Source organism: Elgaria multicarinata, chromosome 3, assembly GCF_023053635.1.
Source record: "Elgaria multicarinata webbii isolate HBS135686 ecotype San Diego chromosome 3, rElgMul1.1.pri, whole genome shotgun sequence".
NCBI classification, from domain to species: domain Eukaryota; kingdom Metazoa; phylum Chordata; class Lepidosauria; order Squamata; family Anguidae; genus Elgaria; species Elgaria multicarinata.
Window position 1 is genome coordinate 105434240 of NC_086173.1, and position 18060 is coordinate 105452299.

An 18060-nucleotide genomic window follows, 5' to 3' on the forward strand; every position below is an offset into this window, starting at 1 on the left:
GGGAGGGGGCGGTCGTGCTTTACGACAGCACGCCGGCTGGAGCTGCAGTTTCTCGCAGTCCACGTGGAGCGCCGGAGCGAGGAGGAAGCGCGGCCGCAGCAGCAGCAGCAGCAGCCATCATGAGGCGGCCTAGTAAGCACCGACATAGGAGAGGGGATGCGGGTAGCCGGTGGGGATAAAGCAAAAATAGTTCTGGGCAGGTGGGCGTAGAAGTCGGGAGCGTTTGGGAGAGAGATTAAGCGGAGGGCGTCCCGCCGCGGCCTTCTCCCTGGGCAGGCCGCTCTTCCTAGCCAGGGCGGCCAGGCCCAAACGTGCCTTGATGGACTAGTGCTAGGGACCTCCCGCGTGGGTCCTGAGAGGGTGGCTGCCTCGGAGGGTGGGGGTCGGAGGGTGGGGTCGGTGGCGCTTTCGGAGAAAAGGCGTGTGTGGGATCTGGCATTTTCACATTGAGGGGAGATTGTCAACCATCTCCCCTCGCCAAGACGGGAGTATCGCTCACACGTACGGGGGCGAGGGTTGGAGAGGCGCCTGTGGGCCCACCTGCGGGTACGGCAGTCTCCCTTGATGCGGTGAATACGGGCCGTGAACTCTGTAGGCAAGCGCGTGTCCCCAGCCCGCCTCTGGTGATGCATAAAAGTGTGAAATAGCGCAAAGGGTAGCCCTCTTGCTGTTTGATCTGCTCTAAAACAGAGAGAGAGAGAGAGAGAATGGCCCTGTTCAGAAGACAGCTTAAACCATGGCTTTAACCACAATGACTAAGGTAAAAAGCCTTAGCTTTTTGCCTTAGTTTAAGATGTCTTCTGAACACGGCCTGGCTTTCTGATTTAACTATCGTGGTTAAAGCCGTGGTTTGAGATGTCTTTTGAACGGGGCCAATCTCTAAACGCCACCTTTTTTTCTTTTGGCCTAGCGGTTGTTTCCCCTTAACTCTCTCCCAGTTTTTCTATGTTTTTCTTGCCTCGTAATGCCTCTCTTGCTGCTAAACTTTGCTGTGTTAGGAAGTATCGTCGAAGTTCCCCAACATGGAGCATTAAAACTGCTAGGAATTGACTCAAGGACAAGGTGGAATGGGTTGCTTTATTTCAGCCTCTCTCAAAACTGGTGTCCTGCAGATGTGTTGAACTACAACACCCACATCCCCTTGCCAGCCGTACTAGCTGGTGGGTTCTAGGACTTGTAGTTCAGCACATCTGGAGGTCACCAGCTGGGGAAGGCTGCTTTATTTGACCTGGAGTTTCTGTGGATGGGAACTGATTGGAATACTGCTGGTTGTACTCTGTACGCCTTTGTGGCTGGATTGCTATTAAATTCCACACTGAGAGCACGTTCTCATTTGTCTAAAAGCATGGCAGATAAGGCTCCTACTGAAGATGAACTTGCTGTTAATCTCCCCCCAAAATGGAGGAGTTAACCCCCCACTTTCTGTGAGGAGTTCTGGCTATATAAATTTCTCCAATAATCCTGGAAAGGCAGTGCTGCAATTCTGAGAAGTTGAATAGTGAATTGGGGAAAATGTTCCTAGTCAGGGATTTTAAAATCTTGGACATAAAATACCTTATCCGCTTTTAACTTCAGTGTACATCTATGGCTGCAGTCCTGTGCCCACTTACTTATGGATAACCTCCCGGTAAACTCTGGACTTTGAAGAAAACATGCACAACAAAGGCTGCAGTCCTAAACATAGCTACCAGGTGGAAAGGCCTAGTGAACTCCATAGAGTTCATGGAGTATTTAGGTTCAGTTTGCAAAACCCTCCAACAGGATGGAGGCATGCAAGTTTTAAAACTATATCTGTATAAACAAAACAAAAAACACTCTCAAACACTTGCACTATTAGGCACATGTGCATATTGTTATATGCAATACATTTATTTTTTGCATTTGTACACCCGAAAGCTTTATCATTTGAACATACTAATTCCTCTTCCTTTAATATATCCTTCCTTTTGGAAGCTTCCCTTGTCAATAGAAAATGTATGAAAGGTACCCAAGTAATATAAATTGTAAAATATGCCCAGCTGAAACTATCCATAGAAATTAAGCTAGGATTGGACCAGTACAATCACAATAGGGGCCATGAGGCTGTTTCCTGAGGTGAGATGGATATCGGAAGAGAAGCTGATTTGATACCTGAGCCTGAAATGCTACTCTGGTAGTGCAGTCTAAAGCTGGGTCTACACTTGTCTGGTGGAATGTCTGTTACTGCTTCTGAATGCTTCTCCAAGACACAACCTCCTTGCAAACAGAGAAATAACACCCCAGAGTGAAACAGTCTGGTTCATCCCTTTACTTGCTATGCTAGTTTTCTATTTAGAATGATTTTTTAATGTAGGGGGAAATTAAAAATGTGATCCTCTACTTGCATCCTGTACTGGTATGATTCATTCTATAGTGTGTGTGTGTATTATATAATTTATTCATACCACCCTCTGTCCTGCATGTATAGATTAGACTTCAGATCATATATATGGAAGACTAGGTTGTGGTATGCGTATAATTGGTTATAGGCATTGATCTGCAGAAATTTAAGCTTGGGTGTTTTTGTTTTTCAGAGTTGAAGAAAGCTAGTAAGCGCATGAGCTGCCACAAACGTTATAAAATACAGAAAAAGGTAGGTGTGCACTATGATGTGAAAAGATGTTATGAATATAGTATGTACCTGAATTCAGATCAATATTGCAGTTTTTTGTGTAAATATGAAAAGTAAAGATGGGTGAAAAACTATATTGAACAAACTTCAGCCTCTTTAATAGCAAAATCTGGCCATTGTTGATTTCAGGTACGTGAACACAACAGAAAACTCCACAAGGAAGCCAAGAAACGTGGGCACAAAAAGCCAAAGAAAGATCTAGGAGTTCCTAATACGGCACCTTTTAAGGAGGAGGTTCTTCGGGAAGCTGAACAAAGAAAACAAAGGGTAAAAAAAGATCACTATGGCATGTTTTCATGGAATTGCAGGGCAAATAATTGTTTACTACCACTAATCTTGATAGCGGTCCACCTAGAAAGTATGGCCTACTTAATTTCTTATTTATAATTATTCTGTTCAGCAAGGTTTGTGGTTAATAGTCTAATTTGACTAATAAACTCAAACTGTGTTACATTTTCTGTAGTTGTGTCAGCATGTACATTTTGAAGCATTCATAAATGCATAGAATTTGCTTCCATGTAACTTCATGCACTGGCAAATAGGAGTAAGGTAGACATTAACTGGTATGGGATTGTTGCTTCATGTGTATCAGGCATTGATTCTTCCCGTTTTCTGGGTTACATAATGGTATATTTGCAATAGATAATACATTATAGTAACAACGTGCTGAGTAATCAGGTGGAAATGGTGTCTCTCTGAATATGGAAAGAGATCTTTTCGGCGTATAACTTTGTGTGTCTTTTTGTAAACAGCGTGAAGAACTAAAGCAAAAGCAAAAACTTGATCGGCAGAAGGAGCAAGAAAAGAAACGTAAACATGAAGCTAATAAAAAGGATGTGAGTGAAGTAAAACATCATGAAAAGGTATGTATTTCTGGGAAGGTGAATCAGAGGCTAGGTTGATAGGACAAGATAATGGGGACAAGATAATGGGATCCTGAGATTATACATCTGTACCAGTCTAGGTGTTTGCAGTTCCTTTATTTCCCAGGTTAACAACTGTCTTCTCCCAGCGAGCCAGTGGTAACCTGGCAGTAGACCACGTCTACTGAATCTGGCCAGCTGGTAAGTCTGTCCAATGCTTTCCGCTCCCTGCCACACTGCATGGTATGGCTAGATAGAGCAGCCCTCCTCATCTAGTGCCTTTCAGAGTTTTTTCTACTTCAACTCCCATCAGCCACAGCATGGCTGATGGACAGGAAAGCATCAGGTTGTGGAAGGCAGTAATAGAGGATAGAAAACATGTACTAAGAGGAGGAGAGAACTGGGGCAGCCAGTTCCTTGTTTGCCCCCTTCTATAGGTGGTGCAGTTGTAATGCCATAAGCAATCAGCATTATCTATTCCAGATTCCCATAAACTTGCATCAAGAGTTAGTGACACGTCCATTAATTCTCCCAAAGACAGCTGGATTGGTTTGCCATTTACATCGTTCTCCATCTTAAGAGTGCAAATAAAGGAATTGCATATACAGGCGGAGCTTTTCTTCCTTGCTGCAAGTGTTGCTACTGAAGAGGCAAACAATTCAGCTTTAAAAGCAGCTTGTTTCTTTAGCAGCATGCGTTGCTACAGAGAAAACTACAGAAAAGAGCTCTCACGAGGCATGTATTTCCTTACTTGAGCATAATGATTTCTTTGGATTACTGCCCGTATGCAGGCATGCTTTCTTCCATCCAGTAACTGAAGTTCCAAATACTTGAGGGTTTTTTTTGCCATGTAGTTTTGTGTTCACATAGCTAAAAGGGGTATAGTTCTACTTTTATCAATTTTTGCAGTTTATGTTCCTGGTTCCTAATTTCCCCCCCCCCCCTCTCAAATTCCAACCTATTTTTTAGAAATCAGCCACTCAACAAAAAGCCAAGTCAGATCAGCAGGTAGACAAAAATTCAAAGAAATCCTTTTGCAGGGAGCTTAAAAAGGTATGTTTTCTTCATCTTCTTTTCCTAAAGACTTGATATTGATTTGTTTGCTTTCTGTTCCCTTTTTACGTGATACATTTTTCAGTTTAAAGTGTGTTTATGTAGGTCGAAGCCAGACTGTGTGTGGGTTTTTTGTTTTTAAATGAACAGATCTTTTAGACCTGTTGTTGTTTCTCTGGTACATAAAGTGAATTAGTTGCAGCTGCCCTGCCTGGAGGGAAATTTTAATGAGAGCCAGCAAAATCTGCAGGATAAAACCATGTAGTGTGGAACAATGACTATGGCTGAAACCCTATGTGTTAGCCTTTGTTTGACAGAAGCCTCTGATCTTGGAAGTTTCTGAATATCTAGTGTCCTACTAGACTTCTGCCGGCAAGGCAGGAGGAGCAACAGAGGCGATTTTTGTCTCTGTTCTGCTTTATTTTTTCTCTGTCCTCTCTATGGCCTCTGAACCCATCTAGCAGTGGTGCACTGGGAGGGGCTGGGGCTGGGGCTGGGCAGACCATATTCTGGCCTCTCCCCTCCCCACTCAGTGCAACATCTGCTTTTCAGATCTCACCGAGGCCACGCTGCCATTCTCTGCAGCAGATGCAAGGGGACGGATTGGATTAGATCCTGGAGTCCCCCTTCTGGGTTCGTAGCTGTGCGTACAGCCTTGGAGAGGTACTTCAAAGAAACCTATGGCTCCATCTTCCTCCCTCCAATGCCAGCAGGGCATTGGGTACTCAGAAGCCTCTGAGACTAAAGGCTTTTGTCTACCGGATTGTGCCCTAAGACATTATTCACCTATATTTTAAATATTTATTATGCTTGTACCCTGCTTTCTACCAGGGGCTCCCACTCGTGTCCCAATTTAATTAATCTTTAAAATGAATCTGACATTGAAATGGCAGTGGGGACGTTACAACTTTAGAACCGTGTGTGTTTGTGTGAATTTTAAGTTGTATCCTGGAATGTGTATCTTTCCACCTGTTTTTCTTCAGGTGATCGAGGCTTCTGATGTAGTGCTGGAAGTCTTAGATGCTAGAGACCCTCTAGGCTCTAGGTGCCCACAGGTGGAGCAACTTGTTAGTCAGTCGGATGGAGAGAAAAAATTATTCTTGATTTTAAATAAAATTGGTAAGTTATCTATCATAGAGCAATAACATGTGAAGCCTAGAAATAGAAATAACTGGATTGTCCCATGATCGCTGCGTTTATTTAGAGGAAGTCCTGCTTTGTTGAATGACTCCTAAGTGACTGTACGTAGGATTTTAAGTCTTAGATGGAAATTCTTGCTTAGAAATACAGTCCATGATAACCAGTAAGATTTGGCTTTAAATAAATGTTTCGGATTGAGATTGGTTTTCCCAGACATCAATAGGACTTGATGGCCTTATATTCAAGCACCAAAGTTTGACTAGGTTGCAGATCACAATATCAGTCACTTAAATAATTTTCCAATTAGGATGTGAGCTGTGAGGAAGACACAAATGCATACTGACAAACCTCTGAAGACTGTCAGATCCAACTCTGAGCTCACTGTCCTTTAACAGAGTATGGCTGTCAACTCTTTACTAGCTTCTATCCTGCGCCTTTAATACCAGCTTGATTGTAGGCATAATGCTTATAACGATACTATGAAAAAGCTTTACCTGCAGATTTTCTCATACCTAGCTGCTGCAGGCCAGTCCTGGTTTCCTTCTGCTCAGTCGACTGAGGGAACTGCATTTTCTGGTGTTTGCCTGATTTGTTTTGTATGAACTTCCACCAAAAACCGAAAAAGCCAGTTATCAACAAGCTTTTTGTGAATTAAGCTGTTCTTAAACTCTTCAAGGACAGCTGAGGCTATACAGATTTTTTGAAGGGCCTACCTGGGCAATTTCATTCAGCAAATAAATAGCATGCCTCTTAATACTTCCCAGAAGTATATGGAGTATTCCAGATGGAGTCTAAAGCCGGTGGCTTGAATCTTATTATTGCACTCTAGTCTACAAAAGCTTATGTTACAATAAACCTGATGCAATAGACTTAACACAGCTATCCCTACTGATATTATCTTTGCAATCACATATTTTCACCAAAATGTGATTATTGCCTAATTTCTGAACAACGGGACTGTTGTTGGTTTTCAGATCTCGTACCAAAAGAGAACGTAGAGAAATGGCTAATTTTTTTAAATAATGAACTTCCAACTGTTGCTTTTAAATCTGCAATGCAGCTGAAAGACAAAACTGTGGTAAGAGGATCTTCTCCTACAGTGCTGAAAGATGTGTTGCTTGTATTAAACGTTATTTTTTTAAAAAAGTTTTGATACTGAAGATCATATTGTGCAAGCCCATTTTCTCCCATGTAATAAGCTTTATTAGTATTTTGGGGGCCCTGGTGTACCCTAGCCAGTCAGGGTTCTCCCTTGAGTTGAGGAGTCCTCTGTGCATTCAGGTATATACATATAAGCCCCCGTCCTCAGTAACACCAAACAGGTGCCAGAGGCATGGTTTGAGCAAGAATCGTCTAGCAAGAATAACCAGAAATGGAATGGGGATTGTTCTCCTGCAGCCTTTCTGAACCTGGAGGTCTCTGTGAGTTTTCAACTCCAACTCCTCTAAGCCTCAGCCAGCATGGCCAGTGACCAGGAATTCTGGGAGTTGTTGTTTAAAACATCTGGCAGACACCAGATTGAGGAAGGTTGTTCTACTGTGACTGGGTTTGGACAATCACATTGATAAAAGAAGCCATTGTGGCATCTCCCTATGTGCCTTCTTGCGTGAGCACCATTTGCATAATGATCCACAATGCAGCACAGGTTGCCGTGTTGTCCAAACCCAGTGCACAGCAGGGGTGGCTTCTTATCCACCCTACAACCCACGACTTGCAGTAGGGGTTGCAGGGTGGGTAAGAAGCCATCTCTGCCACGCCACACACTGGGTTTGGATGACACAACAACCCACGCTGCATCATGGGTTATTATGCAAATAGTGGTCACAAGTGCGGGGGAGAAGCCATGCTAGTTTCTTTTACCGACATAATCATCTGTGTCTTGATACTTTCGAGGACATATCTCTGTTCTGAATTCTTCTCGCTCTTCCACCCATTTCCTAGATATATTAGGGTTGGTCCTTTCCCTCAATTCCTTCTTCTAGTTAAAAGACTAATATTGTGAAGGCCTTTGTTTGTTCACCACATGGGCTCAGCATGATTTAGTGTTGAAATTCATTCTCTTGTAAAATTGATATTTTGTTGATACTGACTCTTTAAAAACGTAAATCTCAATTTACAGCAAGAGAGAAAACGCACTAAAAAACAGAGTGCGTATATTGAGTTATCGAGAGCAAGCTTGTGCTTTGGGAGCGAGTGCCTCCTAAAACTCCTTCGGGAGGACAGTGTGGCTAAAGACAAAGCTCTACAGGTTGGTGTAGTAGGTAAGTACACTTCTTTGTCCATATGGGCTTTATTGAATTGTGACACATGCCTGAACACGAACAGTGTTTTCGGAGCTGTGCAGTATTGTACTATATTCAGTGGCACATGGAACTGGACCCCACTTTTAGGTGCAATTTTCAGGGGATTGCTGTAGAAATGGGGTACTTGGAAAGCTCCAGCGTGAGAATGAAACCCCAGGTTGCAGGACTAGAACTCAGACATTATGCCATGAATATGATGGTTCCTGTTGTGTTATATTACTGGAGCGAGAAATGAGGATATATGCTTTTGTCTTACTGTTCTGAAGACTTCAGATCCAACTCTGATCTTGCTCTGAAGGCAGGCTATACCTATATACAACATGTTTTGGGAATGTTGCCAAAAATCAGAAACTGGCACTACCTGCCAACATTTTTCATATGATCTATGCTGTGTAGTATTCGAAGGGCAGGCAAAGGAAAGGAAGGGGAGATTGAATTCATGCCACAGTCTTCCTCAAAGTAAGCAGTGTTCCTGGGATGTAGGGTAACTTGAAGATGTCATGCCTATTCCCAGATATGATTTGGACAGAATGCCACATAAATCTTTCTCAAAAAAAAATTTTTTTGTCTCCTGGTCTTCAGGTTTTCCTAACGTGGGGAAAAGCAGCATAATCAATAGTCTGAAAGAAATGCGTGCCTGCAACGTGGGACCAGTGAAAGCCCTTACTAAGTTAGTCTGCTTTTGTGAAGCATTTACTTTGAGTGTTAACTTTGCCATGCCACTTACTGAAGATCCCTCCTGTGCTTTGACCTCCTTGCCCTCTACCTCTTTGCCCAGTAGGGGTGTGCGCTCAGGACCAAAAATCCAGGGCCCACCGGACCTCCGAAATCACGGTGCGGTTAGGGGGTGGTTTTAAAACAGTCAGAAAACCACAGTGTGGTTAGAAGATCGTTTGGAGCCCCAAATGAATCCTTAGGTATCCGAAGTTTTTTTAGGCAACGTGAGGCCACGTTTCATGTTGATGGACAACTAACTGAACACTTCCATATTAGGAAGATGCTGTCGCTGATGGGTGAGGGAGGGGTAGTTTTGAGATTGACATCTGTGGCTAACCAATAGCCACAGTTTCCTCCCTGTCCCCCCTCCAATCACAGTGCTTAGGGAGAGGGATTGCAAATAATATAACCCATTTTACCCTGCCCTGGAACTCATTCATTTGCTAGCTTGTGGAGCGAGAAAAAGTCCAAGTTCCGCTCCCCATATACACTTCATCTTCTCTCTAGATAGCTTGCAGAACTTTCAGAAACTAACCTACAAAAATCGAAGTCTCCCATGTGTGTTGACTTGGAACCATATGTTTAAATTATGGGAGCTGTGTGTGAACTAGAATGAAGCTACAACGAATTTTCTTCACTTGAAAAATTGATGTTCGCTGAAAAGAATTTTGGGAGAAATGGCTTACATTATGAAAATAATAATAACCATTCCATGTAAATGAGTTGTCCCAGGAAGTAATGATGACTGGCAGGAAGTGTGGATCCATACAGTCTCACAAGTCAATATTAGGGTCAGCCAAAGGTGATCTCTGTACTGATCTTGTGCCAGAGGCTGATCTGTGTACTACAAGTAGGGACGCAACTCAGCCAGGCATAAAGTCAAGAGAAGAAGGGGTAGCAAGAGAAAAGTGTGTACATCTCTGATGGGACTCAGGTTTATATGCTTTGAAATATAAAAGTAAAAAATAAAGGTATTCTATTTGTTTGTTCTTGTCTGACCTCTCATAGGGAGAGCACAGACACACACCCCATTTCACCCTGTTAGAGCAAACAGTCAGGGAACACAGCAGATCTCTATTTTTATAAACTGAAGATGCACAACTGTGCATCAGCAAAGTAAAAGATAAAAGGTCCTACACAGTTTTGTGTTTGTGTGTGGGGGGGAATGGTTTGAGGGGGATTTTTTTTAAAAAAAATAACCATAAAAATCAAGGGATGAAGGGATCTGCTTTAAGCTTGGCATGGCTGAAGCCCTAATGAAAAGCTACCAGGGTGCCAAGTTTCATCTCTTTATCTTTAAAAATACGGACATCTATGCATTTCTGTTAATTTCCATTGATGATAATAGCACGGTTCTCCAAAAACAGCGGGTTTCTGATGAGTAATCCAGCCATGTGGGGAGACAGAGCCGCCTGCTCCGCTCCAAATTTCAGGAAGGCGCAGACCCACTCTGCACACACCTAGCGCCCAGTAGCCCTAACTGGCTGCTGGATTCAGTCTTTGTATTCAGACAAAATAGATGTATTTTAGTGGTAACAGGAATAATTCCATTAAGTAGATATACTTTGAAAATTGCAACTGTAATATTTAAGTTGCACCTTTCCCATTGCATATCCACTTTCACATTGTCAAGGTGCAGAATGCAAGGTATAGAATATTGCCGTCCTTATCATAAAAAAGTGCTAAAATATTTTTAAATAAATTGTGTCAAGGGAAATACGTCGGTTGTGAAATGTAGGCTTCATTGTACCAGAACTCTCTTGAATTCAAAATAAACCAGTGACATGGCAGAGAATAGATCTTGCATGTCCCAACAATGATACCTAACATTTAATAGATTTGTGCTGTCTATGAAGTACTGTGATTGACTTGGGTCACTCCTTTGTTTATGGTCTGCTTCTTTATCAAGTACTTCTTGGTGTTTGGTTTATTTAAATCTACTATTCACTACCTGTGTGTTCTCTTAAAGGTCCATTCAAGCAGTTCACATTGACAAACATATCAAGATGTTAGACAGCCCATGTATTGTTGCAGCACCTTGCTGCTCTCCTGTTGCCCTGGCACTGAGAAGTTCTCATACAGATGTTGCTGCTATCAACTTAGTTGATTCAGTAGATGCTATTCTGAAGCACTGCAGCAAACAACAGGTAAAGCTATTGTCTAGTTTCCCAATTCTTTTTTTAGCCTCTGATGTGTGGAATATTAATTTCTGGCCCGCTGGAATAACCATTGTACAGGGGTGTGAATAAAATGCTATGTCCATGTCTAATTGTGGGATCTTGTCCACCCAGATAGCTTCATTCAGATTGGTCCCTCATCTCAGGGAAGTGAAATTGGCTACTCAGATTTAAAAAAATTAAAAATCTGTCTGCCCTGTCATTGAATTGAATGGATTTGTACTCGCTACCTTATTAGCAAAGTGAGAAATGAGGATATTTGCTGTGTCTTACTGTTACAGTGAAGACATCAGATCCAACTCTGATCTTGCTTTGTGCTTTATGGTTTGTTTGTTTGTTTGTTTGTTTGTTTATTACATTTTTATACTCCCCAATAGCCGAAGTTCTCTGGGCGGTTCACAAAAATTAAAACCATGAAGAGCATAAAAACCAACAATTTAAAACACAAATACAAAATACAATATAAAAAGCACGACCAGGATAAAACCACACAGCAAAAATTGATATAGGTTAAAATATGAGATTAAAACAGCAAATTTTAAATTTAAGTTAAATTAGGTGTTAAAATACTTAGAAAATAAAAAGGTCTTCAGCTGACGACGGAAGGAAAACAATGTAGGCACCAAGCGAACCTCTCTGGGGAGCTTGTTCCACAACTGGGGTGCCACAGCAGAGAAAGCCCTCCTCCTAGTGGCCACCTGCCTCACTTCCTTCGGCAGGGGCTCACAGAGAAAGACCCCTGTGGTTCGGCTATTGGGCGGAATAAAAATGAAATAAATAAATTTCAAAGGAGTTCTGATCCAGTTCTGCTTTTTGTCATGCCAGAATGGTAATGACCCTGATACATGAACTGGCTCAAGGACATGCTGCAAAAAGCCTGGGATTCTGAAGGAAATAATTCATTCAAGAGGATGTCTGAGAATCTGATACACATTTGAAGGGGAGTTTCTTTTTTATTTTTCAGATAATGCTCAACTACAACATCCCAGACTACAGAAACACCCTGGAGTTTTTAACTCTGCTTGCTCAGAAAAGAGGAATGCTGAAAAAGGGAGGACTTGCTGATACGGAGGGTGCAGCTAAATTATTGCTTTATGACTGGACAGGGTAAATATTTGAAATAAGCTCCTTTGCTGCAGTAATATTTGCAATTCAAAAATAGGTGCTGTACTTGACTGAATGTGGGAGCCAAATTAACTGTGTTTGGCAGTCAGTGTATGAAACAGTGAGGCACAGAGAAACGATAAATGATTTGTAAATGTAAAATGAACCGGTGGGTTTCATTGACATATAGGACTAGATCGTATGACCTTACATTCTGAATCAGATTATCTGTCCATTTACCCCAATATTGACTCAGGCAGAGAAGGCTCTTTTGCATTGTTGGCTTCTTAGCCATTTACCTGGAAAGTCTGTAAATTGGATCTGGGATGTTCTATATGAAAAGTGTGTGCACTACCACTGATCTCTGAACATTCCACATAAGCAAGCCCCCACATTGTTTATGTTTTAGTTACATCCTGTGTGCCAAGTTCTGGTACAGCTCAAAATAAGTATGATTTTGTGATTGCAAACTTGTTCCTGTAATATTTAGAGTACTTCTTGCTATGTTGAAGGGAGCAAATCCAGAAGTATACACATCCTATCCATGCCCCCAGTTGACTTGAATTGAGAATGTCCTTTGGAGAAGCTCCCGGAACCAAACTCCAAGCTTGAGCTTAAACTCCCCCGCAAGTTCTGAAAACATTTTAGGTGGCTGGTGTGCTGCTTAAAGGAAAATATGGGCAAAATAATGCAAAATACCATGTATAAAGTTTACCACACAGCAAGGTAAAGGAATATCACAATTGTGACTGAAGGGATTTGATAATGATTTATAATGGAGCAAAGTGTACCCCTGCATGGGATGCTTAAAAAAAGGGCAGCTATAAAATGTAAAATACTTTTATTGATGGTCTCATAAAGCACATAGAGTCGGTCGCATTTTTAACAGGTTGTTTGTCAGGCTTAAGGACTGAAAAAGCAATGTGTTCTATAGGGGTAGTTGTTCCTTGAAGTGAGCATAAATTGTGCATGTATGCGCCTCTATGCAGTGGCACTAGGTTGCAAGTGGGTTGAGTTCCACAGTCCTTTGAATTCTATAAAGTGTAGGATGAGAGGTGAAATTGAATTGCCTGATACTTAAAGTCTTCTTATAGTAGATTTCTTTTAAGTGGCTCCTATTGAGGATATAGAGGTTATCCTCTCCCCCCCCCCCCCCGCAATTCTGAAAATGCATGTGGTTAATGCCAACAAGCCCTAAGATGGGAAGTGTCTGAGCTCCATTAAAATATCTTATGTTCCTGTTTGAGAGTGAAGGTTTTCAGTCCTTTTGTAAATGAGACTTCTTTTCCCGTAGTGCCAAAGTCAGTTACTATTCACGACCCCCTGCTGCATGGACCCTGTCGCCACACCTTTCCAATGATGTCGTAGCAGCAGTACAACAGAGTTTTAATTTTCAGGAACTGGAAGAAGATAACAAAAGCACCTTGAAAGGTGAGGCTGATGTACCAAGCAAGCTATGAGTGTAAGAACATGGTTCCCGGGGAGGTTATGCTAATTGTTTGCTGTATTACAGCAGTTATTCTGCTAGTGTGCAGCAACACTTCATCCGTGTAAGAGCCAATTCCTGGGGCCTGTTAATACACTAGCATGAGTGACCAAGCAGCTGAACCTAGGCTGGGCTCTGCAGTTGACAGCCAGCTCAATTTATTTTTATTTATTTTATTTATTTATTACATTTTTATACCGCCCAATAGCCGAAGCTCTCTGGGCGGTTCACAAAAATTAAAACCACAGTAAAACACCCAACAGTTTAAAACACAATTACGAAATACAGTATAAAAAGCGCAACTATTTTATTCTCATTGGCTGCGCTGCCATCGAGTTCTCTGTGGCAGAGAAAATCAGCTGCCATCTCGGACATAGTAGAGAGGGAGAAAAACCTAACCCTCACCCAGACACCAGCGACATGGAGCAGGTTTATCTTCTATTCCAATATATTATTATCATCATTATCAATTATATACTGTCCCATAGCTGAAGCTCTCTAGACGATTTACAAAGATCAAAACATTGAACATTAAAAACCGATATACAAAATTTAAAAAGCATAAAAACAGGCAATGTCCATTTAAAACAACTATTCTGGGGTCAGATAAAAACTCTACAGTTGCTGTTAAATGTAATCTTCAAGTTGTGATTGGTAGTTTGTTCTTTATGAAATTTATTAGCAAAAGTTAGAAAAAGACTCAAAGTGTTTTGCAACTGGGGGTTTAAACGTACAAAAATGTAAAACAATTTGGCATTGCATCCTTTCTCCACCCACTGCTTTTCTCCTAGCCAGACGTATTTCCGCCCTCTTGAGTTTGACTGGGAGCAAAGTAGCAGGTGATGGGAAAGGCTGCTTCTTCGTCTTGAAATCCTTCCTGCTGCTCTTTCTTTTGACATCTCAGAGACATCCCCTTGACTTTACTGGTCTGTGATGCTGACCTGTTTGGGAACCTGGATCTCTGCCGCCATATCTGATCTGCACTTGAGCTTTAGAATTCACCAGGAGATATAAAAGCATACAGTTGTTAGAGCAGCAAAAGGCCTTTTTGTTCCCTAGTAATAAGAAGTTTGGGGGTCAAGACTCCCTTGTTCTCATTTCCCAGCTGTCCTTCGTATTACTGCTGGTGGATCAGTGGAAAATACATTCTGCTGGGGCATAGCTGTAATTGTCTTTTGCCTTCTAGTCCTTCTCTTTTCTCCCCCCACATGACCAGTTGTAGGAAGTTTGTATTTCTCTGTAAGTGTATAGCCAGCATCTTCGCTGTCTGAAGTAGGTTTTTGTTTTGTTGATAAAACTCAGGCCACGTTACATTTGCTGGTGCCATGGGAATCTCTTGCTACAACGATGTAACTGGTACTGTTGTATTGACATTGGGTAGGATCTCAATTTAAACTGGATCAGCTACTGATGGAAGTGGACTTTGCCACTCCCTCCTTCCTAGGGCAGCCCCTCCAGCCCCATGAAAATGCCATTCAGCGGGACAGGAGTCTATGCTGAATGGAGGGGGGCCACCCCTCAAAATTGGATGGGTGGACCTTGCATAAGCGGAGCCCTTCTTATGAAAGGCAGATCCTGGATCCAACCCATTCTATTAATGCTTCATAGATGTAGGGTGTTTTTTTCATCAGTGAATAACTAGCAGACGAATTGACTTAATTACCTTGATGTTTCCTGCCACAGAATTCAACTTCTGTGCTTTGTCTAGTGTGTTTTTTCCCCATCCTTTGGGAAAATGCTTGTAAGAAGATTCTGCCCAGGCACATAATATACTGATTAACGTTTCTTCTACAGCTAATAAATACCCCAATCAAGCGAGCAGTATTGTCTTTCAATCTCCTGGCTTCACGGATGGCATAATAGACGATCAACTGCCAGAGAAAGAAATGGAACAAGAGAGTATGGAAGCAAGTGAGGCGGAAGAGGAATTAACTGAAGGAGCAGATGAGGGGGATGAAATAGAAAGTGATATTGACGATATGGAAAAGGTAAATCAGTGGGCTTTAAGGTGTCTAGTGTTAACTCAAAATCATATATATGATTATATAATATAAACTTCTCCTGTTAACCTTCAAAGCTTTTCACGGTCTAGCTCCTTCCTATCTCTCCTCTCTCATCTCACACTATTGCCCCGCTCGTGCTCTTCGCTCCTCTGATGCCATGTTTCTCGCCTGCCCAAGGGCCTCTACTTCCCTTGCTCGGCTTCGTCCATTTTCGTCTGCTGCCCCTTACGCCTGGAACGCTCTTCCAGAACATTTGAGAACTACAAGTTCAACCACAGCTTTTAAAGCTCAACTAAAAACTTTTCTTTTTCCTAAAGCTTTTAAAACTTGATGTTGTGCAGACTTCTACTGTTACTTTCTACTGTTAGTTTTTCCCTACCCAGTGCCTGCTTACCCTACCCTGTACCTGTTTGCATTCTCTTCCCCTCCTTATTGTTTTACTATGATTTTATTAGATTGTAAGCCTATGCGGCAGGGTCTTGCTATTTACTGTTTTACTCTGTACAGCACCATGTACATTGATGGTGCTATATAAATAAATAATAATAATAATATTTTGTCAATCAGCAGCAAAGAGGAGAAAAGAGTGGCATTTTGGACCTGTGTTGGACAGTCAAGTCATTCTCTCAGCTCCTTGTTCCCTTCTTTAAAATGGAGATCACCTGCATCAAAAGTTATTTTTGAATTTGTATGTGTTGCCCAAACACACAGCTTTTCTTACCTCCTCCCACCCCCTTATGTTTATACATCAGCACTCCCATGTTGACATCCTGAATCCCTGTTGCTTTGTTTCAGGAAAGCGACAGAACAGCAAGTGGCGAAATAACATCGGAAGAGCTGAATGCAAATAGGGGGAACTTACCTGCAGGTGCGTAAAGCAATTGGTTTTCACACAATGACTAAATAAACAGCTGCTGACTTAGTCTGACCTTTTCTTTTCCTTTCTTTTAAAGGTAAACAACTCAGCTTAGATAAGACTGGTGACCTGGATGATGCATATGACTTCAATACAGACTATATGTAAAGAGATTATCAAAAGGTTCTGAGTGTACTGTAGCTTTCTGGAACGAGCACTAGGACTCTTTGGAGCCTCAAGGTTCCCCCCCCCCCATCTGCTAAACACCAGGTCGATGTGAATATTGTATATAATGCTAAAGAACACGGCAGAGCTGGCGAGAAAAATATTTTCAACTTTGTAAATTGTATTAAATAAACACTTTCATCACTTCATCCTAATTGCATCTGTTCTGTAAAAATGAACTAAAACAAAGTGACTTCATCCACTGAAGTTTTTTTGTTTCTTTTACTAATTTAAAATAATGAATGAGGTAACTAATCAGATTGTGGACTGTGGTGTTCCTTTGTTTGGAAAATTTAAAAGCATTGACGCATGTCTGTCTGCAAAGCTTCCTCTTGAAGAGAAATTCCACACAGGTAGTTATGCTTGAGAGTAGGACTACTAGTAGCTTTCTTACACCGTAGCCATGGGAATGGTGGGATTAGAATACATACACGCATTGGGTTCGACCTAGCACATATGTCTCTCAATGGAGGCTTCTGATCCAGCATAGGAGTCATATTCTTGCAATCCCCTATGCCCCTGCCCCAAGGGAATCCTCCAGAAGAGTAGAAAAGGTTAGTGCTGCAAGCTGTAGAAAGAATTTGAAGATAGCCACTTCCCTCGATTGTTGGTTGGAATGATCTTCGTTAAAATGTTAGTAGACACACATAGAAGTATTAATAAGTTTAGGCTTGAGCAAGATGTCTACACTGAGCAAACCTTGTTTTTTAATACTTCTAAAATCAATACTTGTGATTCTTAAAGCCACATATAAAAGCAGCAAGCGTTGATTGCTCAACCTCTCCAACAAAACATTATATTGTAAATACTTGATAGTGTTCATAAACTTCCCAAGGTTTCTCTAGTCTGCCTAAGCAGGCACTTGTCCAGTTTGTAAATATACCTAGTGCTACTGAAACAGGAGCCTTTTAGTCCTGCCTCACAACCTCTAATGATGCAGATTTGCCAACCTAGAGCACCCAGAGACCTGCAGGCAGAGTAATCAAATTTATTAAGAGGTCCAAGAACAATGAAGAAATACAGCCAACACAAGGGAAGTTCAATGACAGTTGCAGCTTATTGCACTGACAGATCCTTACTAGTTTTCAAATAGGTAACACATTTTTGTACATTTCTGGTGGCAGTTTATTGTGTTCTAAATTTCGTACATGCTGGAAGGAGTCCGCTCCAAAATACTTAAATGCAAGTCTGATGGTGAACTGCCCAGAGAGCTTTGGCTATTGGGCAGTATAAAAATGTAATAAATAAACTTAATCTGTGCTGTTAAAAGATGGATTGTAAAGTAGCTGTTAAAAGATGAATTGGCTGTAATTTTGTATCCTACAATCTGACCACTGTACCTGTTCAGAGTACCAAAGCAATTGTTCCAACTTAAAACAATCCTCCCCACCCTAATCAACATATGTAAGATTTAACTGGTATGATCTATGTTATCAGGAATACATTTCAAATGTATGAACTGTGACTGGAGGAAAGAAATACA

At 41.6% G+C, this 18060-nt stretch overlaps 1 protein-coding gene and 2 non-coding genes across 3 annotated transcripts; all 3 read left to right on the top strand.

Moving 5' to 3' along the window:
- Positions 1-55: 55 nt before the first annotated feature.
- On the top strand, positions 56-16726 carry GNL3 (G protein nucleolar 3). The gene is made up of 15 exons (XM_063121169.1): positions 56-132; positions 2553-2611; positions 2780-2917; positions 3403-3513; positions 4483-4566; positions 5550-5685; positions 6681-6784; positions 7826-7967; positions 8592-8679; positions 10696-10873; positions 11868-12010; positions 13302-13438; positions 15288-15481; positions 16292-16364; positions 16450-16726. The coding sequence occupies exons 1-15, from the start codon at positions 120-122 to the stop codon at positions 16518-16520; spliced, it is 1671 nt and encodes a 556-aa protein (XP_062977239.1). The 5' UTR covers positions 56-119; the 3' UTR covers positions 16521-16726.
- Positions 6019-6095, top strand: LOC134397032 (small nucleolar RNA SNORD19). The gene has a single exon (XR_010025321.1). It is a non-coding gene; the product is annotated as a small nucleolar RNA SNORD19 (small nucleolar RNA).
- LOC134397033 (small nucleolar RNA SNORD19) lies at positions 11148-11221 on the top strand. Its single transcript, XR_010025322.1, has one exon. It is a non-coding gene; the product is annotated as a small nucleolar RNA SNORD19 (small nucleolar RNA).
- Positions 16727-18060: the final 1334 nt, after the last annotated feature.

Excerpts from the sequence above, each read along its gene's own strand:
- GNL3 (XM_063121169.1), top strand. Across the intron at positions 4,567-5,549 it reads TTTGCAGGGAGCTTAAAAAG|GTGATCGAGGCTTCTGATGT; the intron begins GTATGTTTTCTT and ends GTTTTTCTTCAG. Across the intron at positions 16,365-16,449 it reads TAGGGGGAACTTACCTGCAG|GTAAACAACTCAGCTTAGAT; the intron begins GTGCGTAAAGCA and ends TTTCTTTTAAAG.